Below are 8,721 nucleotides of genomic sequence, written 5' to 3'. Positions count from 1 at the left end.
CCTAACCGGGGTGTCACAAGTCATGAGCTACTACAGAGTTTACTAAAAATTCAACAAAGTATGGAATTAGGAACAAAGTCTGAAGATATCATAAATGACAGAAGATAAGGGAGAAAACGGGTCTGCGAACGCCATGCAGCTACCTCGATAACTCCGATGAAAACTGAACAGCAGAAAAACTTGCTCTATGCTTCAGGAATACCTGTACCTGCACACATGGTGTAGGGAGTAATGTGAGTACTCCGACCCAGTAAGTAATAAATATAAATAATGACTGAAGGTAAGAAAACACATTAAACCATACAACATTCTATACAGAAGTAGTGAAATCATTTAAAACAACAATTCAGTGAAACATCATGTGAAATTTCTTTTAAACCGGTAAAACAGGTAATTTGGCAGTAAAATGACGAGTAGAAATCTGCCCCTCGGGCTCAATATCAAAACAACAAGTAGAAATCTGCCCCTCGGGCTCAGTATCAAAATAATAACTAGAAATCTGCCCCTCGGGCTCAGTATCTCAGAACAGTATCAGCCCCTCAGGCTCAGAACAGTATAAAGCAACCAGTCAATGAAATAAGAGCACATAATTATTATGGCAGATAATGCAGATAAAGAATAAATGCATGAGTGCAATGCAATGCATATGACGGTACCCTCTGGTACCCACTGCGGCGTGCAGCCCGAGCCATCCATATTTATTTATCGTCGACCCCGCTCACTGGGGGTGTGTACAGACTCCGGAGGGGCTCCTACAGCCCAAGCGCAATATCAAGCCATCTCGTGACATCAAATCTAGGCCCTCGGCCTCATATCAATCTTAGTATAATCACTCAGGCTCTCAGCCTCAATATCAATGTAATCAACCAGGCTCTCGGCCTCAATATCAATGTAATCAACCAGGATCTCGGCCTCAATATCAATATAACACTGTTGCGGCGCGCAGCCCGATCCATGCTCAGTCCAGAAATCATCATAAGCCCCTTGGGCATTTGTAAAACAGTAGTTCTCAGCCCGAAATATCATTTAGAAATATCATTTAAGTTTTCAAATCTTAGAAAGATGGCTGAGTTTGCAAAACAGTATTTAAAACCTTGGACTGAGGTCAAATGATATGCAAAATATGCGAAAGCAGTGATATCAATCCCTGAAGGATTCAAATAATTGGCAAGAAGCCTACAATTGGAAACATGACTGAGGATATAAATTCTTTAACAAAATAAGTGAGGAAAACCAGTCAAAAATCCCCTAAGGGTTCTACAGGTCGGCACAAGGCCCCAAGCATGGCAACAAGCCCAATTCACAATAATAAAGTATACGTCTCAACAAAAAATGTAGTAAAACATCTCTCGGGACGGACCAAGTCACAATCCCCAATGGTGCTCTACCCCACGCCCGTTATCCGGCGTGCAAGTCACCTCAATATAGCGTTACGATGTGAAATTCCGGGGTTTCAAACCCTCAGGACATCATTTACATCTATTACTCACCTCGAACTGGCTAATTCTCTAGCTCACGACGCCTTTGCCCCTTGAATTGGCCTACACGCGCGTCAAATCTATCCAAAATCAGAACGAATACGTCACAATATGCTAAGGGAACAAAGCCCAAGCGAAAACATTCGATAAATATCAAAAATCTCAAAATTAGCAAAACCCGAGCCCCGGGCCCACATCTCAGAATCGGGTAAAATTTACATTTTCAGAATCCTCATACCCTCACGAGTCTAACCATACCAAAATTATCCAATTCTGGTACCATTGAGTCCTTTAAATCATCATTTTACATTTTTGAAAGGTTGGATTTTCTTCCCAAATTTCATCTCAAATCACGAATTAAATGATGAATTCAGTGATAGATTCATGTACTCTAACCAAATCTGAGTTAGAATCACTTACCCCGACCAATTTATTGAAAAACCTTCGAAAAATCGCCAAAATCCGAGCTCTCTAGGTCAAAATATCAAATAAAATCCAAAACCTCGTATTTATAGAGTACCCCTCGGATTCCAACACCGCTGACCGCACAAAAATGACCGCGGTCCGCGTAAAACCAGCGGGGTCCGCGCAGAAACATCTGCGGCCGTGCAGGCCTTGCTCTGCAGGGATAGGCTTTAGTATTTTAGCCATAACTTTCGCTACAGATGTCCAAATTGCAATATCTTTACCTTTCTGGAAACTAGACACGAAGGGCTACAACTTTTGTTTTGAATCACCTCAAAATTCCTTGTGGATCAAACGATATGAGCTTCCGAAGTAGGACCAGTAACCTGTAGCCTTCAGTGACCGTGGCCGTGCCCACTTTGACGCGGTCAGCGCTAGGCCAGCGCGCCCAGCGCGAAAAGGAGCGCGGTCTGCGCCACAACTACTGCCCCCTCCATTTTCTAAGTTCCGGGGTGTCCATACTCGCTCAAAACTCACCCGAAACACACCCGAGGCCCCCGGGACCTCAACCAAAAGCACCAACGCATCCTAAACATTATTCAACCTCGTTCCAATCATCAAAACACCTCGACTAACACCAAAATCATCAAATCACATCGAATTCAAGCCTATGAATCTCAAGAACTTCCAAATTCCATTTTTGATCAAAAACCCAACCAAACCACGTCCGAATGACCTCAAATTTTGCAGACAAGTCCAAAATGACATAACAAAGCTATAAAAACTCTTGGAATTCCATTCCGACCCTCGGATCAAAATCTCACCTATCAACCGGAATTCGCCAAAATACTAACTTCGCCAATTCAAGCCTAATTCTACACCGTACCTCCAAAACCACTTCCGATCACTCTCCTAAGTCACAAATCACCTCCCGAAGCTAACCGAACCATCGGAACTCACATCCGAACCCTCTAACACATAAGTCAACATCTGGTTGACTTTTCCAACTTAAGCCTTCTTAAAAGAGACTAAGTGTCTTATTTCTTATTAAAACCAATCCGATTTAACTCTAACACACCGAATACCGATAACGAAACATGAAGAAGCATAAAATCGGGGAAACGGGGTGGTAACTCACGTGACGACGGTTCGGGTCATCACAGTTACATTCAATTTCTCTGAACAAAAAACAGTTAACAATAACTTTAGCATTTATAGATATTAAATTGATTAGGTGCACTCTTTGGCTATATTAATGATCTCTTCACTTGAAAATTTTCATTGTCATCCATAGACTTCTATCATATTTCTTTAAATTTATATTCAAAGAAAAACAAGAAAATATCGGCAGAGCTTATTGGGTGTAGCAAGGAGTTCATGGGAAGCAAAAATAATGAAGGAAAAGTCTAAATACTTCATATGTGAAGGAGAGTGGCCAGATCAAACACTCGAGCTTTTGGACAATTTGCTTTTTTTACTAGTTGATAAATCTAACTTTTAGTAAAATTGTCCTGGGGCTCAAGTATTTGATGTGGCCACTCTCCGTTACATATGAAGTTTTTTGGACTTCTCCTTCATTATCTTTGCTTCCCACGAATTCCCAGTTGCACACCAGTAAGCATGTCTTTGCCAACATTTTCTAGTTTTTTTCTTATGAAAGAAGACGGGAGTTGCTAACAAATCATAGTACTAAACTTTGTCAACCTGTGTGTGACAGAAAACGCTTTGGTGGAATTAAATTTGGTGAAATGGAGGGTGACTGTCTTATAGTTCATGGTGCTGCAACGAATTTGCATGAACGACTTTTCACACTTAGTAAGCCCTCACAGATGCACATATGTGGAAAATGCAATAATATGACAAATGTAATTCAGAGGTCCGTACAAGGTGGTAAAGAAAGGTGCTCGTATTGCCGCTTTTGTGAATCAGTTGAAGACGTAGTGAAGGTTCATGGAATTTTGTTAAGAAACCCAACAAGAGCAACTACGACATGACTATGGCGAATATGAAGACACTCTGTCAATTTTTTGAATAGAGAATAACTTGTAAACAAAAAACTAATTTTTTCTTTTTTTTTTTCAAGGTTGTAAGCGAAAACAAAATTGGATTGTGTGAATATACATTATTTTGTGTGATTTATGTGATGTCTTTTAAATTTTTATTCTATTCGCATTAATTAGTTTTTTAGTATACTTGGATTGATTCAAATATGCTAAACTTCAGTATGAAGTAAATAACTTCTGCTTTTTAAGCTAAAGTTTTGGTTAAAAGTCATAACAAAAGTGTCAAATATAGGACAAAAACTTAAGCTTTTTCTGCGTAAGTTATTTGAAAAAGCTTTACAACAAAAAATATCGAGTCCAGGATAAAAACTTCAGCTTATCAAGTGCTAAAAGTTTTAGAAATGAACTAAATAACTTCAATACATGGAGCTGAAGTTATTTGAAAAAGCTTTACGACAAAAACTATCGAGTCCAGGAGAAAAACTTCAGCTCATCAAGTGCTGAAGTTGTCAGAAATGAACTAACTAACTTGAGCTGAAGTTGTTGAAAAAGCATTTACAACAAAACTATTGAATGTATGATGAAAAATTTCAGCTTATTATGTGCTGAAGTTTTATAAATGAACTAAATTACTTCAGCACATTGAGCTGAAGTTTTTGAAAAAGCTTATGACAAAAACTTCAGCATGTTTTGGTATTTTTTAAGTTGATACTTATATTTTTTGCATTTACTATCTACTTTTTTTCTTTTGTCACCTACTTCATCTTTCATTTAAATTTGTTTGACCATATAGTAAATGATCCGAAAAGTTATTTTTCAGGCTGAAGTTATTTTTTTACTATAGAAAAACTGTGTGCTTATTATGGCTGAAGTTACATTTCTTTTTGCATTTACCACATACTTGTTTTACCACCTAATTATCTTGTTTCATTCAATTTCTCTAAATGTAAAACAGTAAAAACACCTGAAAAGTTACTTTTACATCTATAGATATTAAATTGATTAGGTGAACTCTTTGTCTATATTAACAATCTCTTCACTTGAAAATTTCATAGTCATTCATAGACTTCCATCATATTTCTTTAAATTTATATTCATCCTTAGTCTTTTAGCTTTTGTTAAATAAAGAATGTCTGGTGGAAGCGGAAGTAGGAAGCCTAATTTTGATGAAATCATGCAGAAGTGGGAGACTTTGAAGTGTGAGTGGTACAATAACAAACCAATGGCTAATCTTATGCTTTTGTGGGATCAAATAAAGTTGATTGGGAGAGAATCAGACCACAGTTCTTTGCCAATGAATCATTCCAGAACAGGCTTAACCTGGAACGTAGTTGTGGAGGTTATTCAACCTCGTTCGACAAGGTTGTGCAGCAGTTTGATAGTTTTCAGTTTCTCAGCTGGAACGACTATTCAAAGCTGCAAAACAACTTGAAGACTCTTCTTTCTCTTATGGACAGAGTAATCGTCGAACAAAGTCAGTTGCGTGATGAATTCGACAAGTTGAAGATTGATCTCCTTGGATTCAGTGGTCTTTTGCCCGACTACTCTATAGTTATCTCTGATACTGATGATGATGAGATATTTAGAGAAATTGAGGAGTACTGTGATGATGATGATAATGATGGTGGTGGTGGTGATGATTGTTAGTATTTGTAATCCTTTTTTATGTTTTAATGCTGTATTTTTTTGTTTACTTCAGCCCAGAGAGTTGAAGTTTTTAAGTTCATTTTGTATAACTTCAGCCCTGAGAGCTGATGTTTTTGTTTGTACTTTGTGTGTTGTTCTCATCTCTTTTTGTATCAATGTAATTCTTATCCTCTTTCATCTTAGCTTTCTATTGCATTATCCTTGTTATTTGTTGATATTTGCTTTATACTTCTTCGTTGGTTTTTATGTTTAGTTTTTGTAATTCTTTTTTATGTTTTTATGCTGTGCTTTTTTGTTTACTTCAACATATTCATTATGCCTTTCTTATTAAGTTCATTTTCTATAACTTTAGCTTAGAGATGCTGAAGATTTTATTTGTACATGCCTTTCTTTTGTGTGTTGTACGCGTATGTGTGTGTGTTTGTGTTAAGTATATGTATTTCACATACTGTAACCTGAAGTTTTTTCTCGCAGAAGTCATTGTGTACCTTTTTAAAATACAACCAAACCTGTAAGCCTGCGCAACAAAAATGAGTGATTTGTTCTTTAGCAGTATATAAAATAGTCCAAGAGATTTTTTTTTATTCCTATGAAAAAAATCACATTTCAAATATGTCATACAATAATGAAAGTTTAAATTCAGACCAAGGATTATTGAAGGTTGGAGTATTTTTCAGTGTGTTTATTTGAATATAGATGAGGTGCTGGAGAAGACAAGCAAGTTGTTCTGTTATGCCCAACTTGTTTACATCGACTGCATTTGGTAGACTTGAATGGTACTGATTCAGTCACAGGTATATGCCTCTTCTTTTGTCTTCTTCCTTGTAAAATCTCTACATCGGGAGGTTTTGTGATCTCATATTGTACATTTTGTGGTATATCCCATAATTTTTGATCTCCCACAGTATTCACATGTCCTTCATATGTTTTCAACCATGTTTCCTTTGAATACCAATTTGAGCAGTAATCAGATTTCTGCAGATATCTATTATTAATAGCAGCAATTGCATGTGGACAGGGCAATTCATCAAGTGGGAATTCCAGTCAGTCACAAGTTCTCTTCTTTAAGTCCACAATGAATTCGATTCCTTTACTATTTATTCTGAACAACATTGAATCAAGGTTGAATACCTAACAAGGAATAAAAAAATTAAGACAAACTATATTAGTGTATTGTTGCTTCAAAAAGAAAAAGTATGAAATTTTTTAAATGTAGGCAGTAAATCACTTCAACAGATATAAAAAGTTGAAGTTAATAAATATACTCACAAACATTTTACAAGCCAAGTCAATCTTCTTAGTCATCTCTTCTTCTGCCCATATTGATACTCTGTGAAAAGTTTCATTTGTCTTTTTTCTCCGTTCGTAAAACCACTCTCCTAACTTTTCTTGGATGAAATCTAACATTCTTAAAATAAGCATTTCTTTCCATTTTAGTAAAACAGAATTCATTGATTCTACCATGTTTGTTTTTAGCATATCATAACGTCGCCGTGGGAACCACGATCGAGCCCATATCTCTGGAGGCTCTTCCATTATGTAATTGTATGTTTTCTTGTCAATACTTTTGAGTTGGGACATTAACTGATTAAAATCTTCACGTTTGTATGGCCTTGCAGCACTTTGAAAAAGATTTATTACCGTGGCTTTTGCATGTCTTTGCTTTAAATTTTTCTCAAAGCGATAGAGGCAGATACCATGGTGAGCTTCAGGAAAAACTTTTCTAATCTCATTTGCAATCGATTGGTTTCTATCTGAAAAGAAAACCAATTCATGTCGGACTTGAATTGCTTTTCTCATTTCCTCGAAGAACCAAATGTATGCCTCATTGTTTTCTGACTGCTACACCAAAACATAGAGGAAAGATTTGATTGTTTGCATCCTTTGATACATCAACAAATAGAACACCTTTGGACTTTAAAAACGTTGCATATACTGCAATAACGGGTCTACAGTAGGATCAACCAACTATTGATGCCGCAGGAGCAAAGAACATGTAAGCAAATCTGTACAGTGAAACACAAAAAAACAAATCATAAGGTGTGAAGTTTTTCAAATAGGAACATTTGAAACTTCAGGCTGATGGTTACCTATTCTGCGCATCTCTTTTTATGCTTGTGTATGTTCCTGGGTTTTTGCACACCATCATATGTAGGTATGAAGGAAGAATCTGGTAGTTCTCTTCAGGTGACCCCTTTATGCAAGCAACAACTTTTTGATTAGCACGCAATGCCTTGTGATAACCAATGTCAATTCCAAATTTCTTTTTCATTTCATTTTCTACAAAGGCTGGTGTAACCTCTATCTTTTTGTCTCGAACATGTTCTATAATTTGTTCACTTATAAAATTTGATGCATCATGCTTCTGATCTGATTTTCTTGCATCACTCGAGCATTCATGGATGTTATGATATTTTATCACCCTGAATAGTGTGGAATTTTTTTATTCTGGTAGCACGTACATTCCAACCACATTTGTCCACGATGAATTTTAGCTCGTATCTCTTTGAACATGATCTAACAGCAGTGAATTCAACTTTCTGGTTTATCTCTAAGCTGTAGAAAAATTTAGTCATGTTTTGTTTGTTCTCAAAAATTGATCCAACACTTACTTTCTCAGGCAACGCATCGTGCCTAAGTATTTTATATGGTGGAGATTCTTTCAGCTGTTTCCTCACCCTTTTTCTTGATTTCTGAGAAGCACAAGAACTTTCAGCAATTCTTCAATTCTATCTGATGTTATCGGTATATTCTTCATGTTTACTTCATCTTCATTGTTTCTTATCATTGCAGAAGGTAACAAAAAGGTTTGTTGGATTGTGTGTTGGTTGTCAATTTGCATTATTAGTTGTCCTTCTTCTTCTTGGTCATCGACAAACTGGTTTGAATTTATTGGAGGAGGGGGTAATTGTTGCAGCATTATAAATTCTGAAGCAGCTGTAATGTTAGAATGTTGTAGCTCGTTGTCTACTTCCATTATTGGATGTCCTACTTCATGTTCAAAAGGTTCTGAATCTATCGCATATGCAAGAGATGTTTGAATGCTGCAGATTCTGAAGGTTGTATTTTTTCGATGATGAAATGGCAATTCTTGTAGGGCGAATCAGTTGTAAGCAAATGTATACAGGTACTGAGTTCTTCATCTGAAGTTACAAGCATTCCTTTGCTTGTATTTAGTTTGATATCAA

The 8,721-nt window shown here is 36.6% G+C and overlaps 1 protein-coding gene across 1 annotated transcript; it reads right to left on the bottom strand.

Moving 5' to 3' along the window:
- Positions 1–6,577: 6,577 nt before the first annotated feature.
- On the bottom strand, positions 6,578–8,510 carry LOC138869042 (uncharacterized). Its single transcript, XM_070146631.1, has 6 exons — positions 8,212–8,510; positions 7,956–8,089; positions 7,624–7,858; positions 7,503–7,539; positions 6,803–7,375; positions 6,578–6,664 (listed from the first exon to the last, which is right to left on the bottom strand). Exons 1-6 carry the CDS (start codon positions 8,508–8,510, stop codon positions 6,578–6,580), a joined length of 1,365 nt encoding a protein of 454 aa, XP_070002732.1.
- Between the last annotated feature and the right edge of the window lie 211 nt (positions 8,511–8,721).

Source organism: Nicotiana sylvestris, chromosome 1 (genome assembly GCF_000393655.2).
Source record: "Nicotiana sylvestris chromosome 1, ASM39365v2, whole genome shotgun sequence".
Lineage (NCBI taxonomy): Eukaryota > Viridiplantae > Streptophyta > Magnoliopsida > Solanales > Solanaceae > Nicotiana > Nicotiana sylvestris.
This window is presented reverse-complemented; position numbering and strand designations above follow the sequence as displayed.

Coding starts and splice junctions, on each gene's coding strand:
- LOC138869042 (XM_070146631.1), bottom strand. CDS start 8,510: ATGGAAGTAGACAACGAGCTACAACATTCTAACATTACAGCTGCTTCA. Junction 7,540..7,623: donor AAAAGAGATGCGCAGAATAG/GTAACCATCAGC, acceptor TTCACTGTACAG/ATTTGCTTACATGTTCTTTG. Junction 6,665..6,802: donor ACTTGGCTTGTAAAATGTTT/GTGAGTATATTT, acceptor ATTCCTTGTTAG/GTATTCAACCTTGATTCAAT.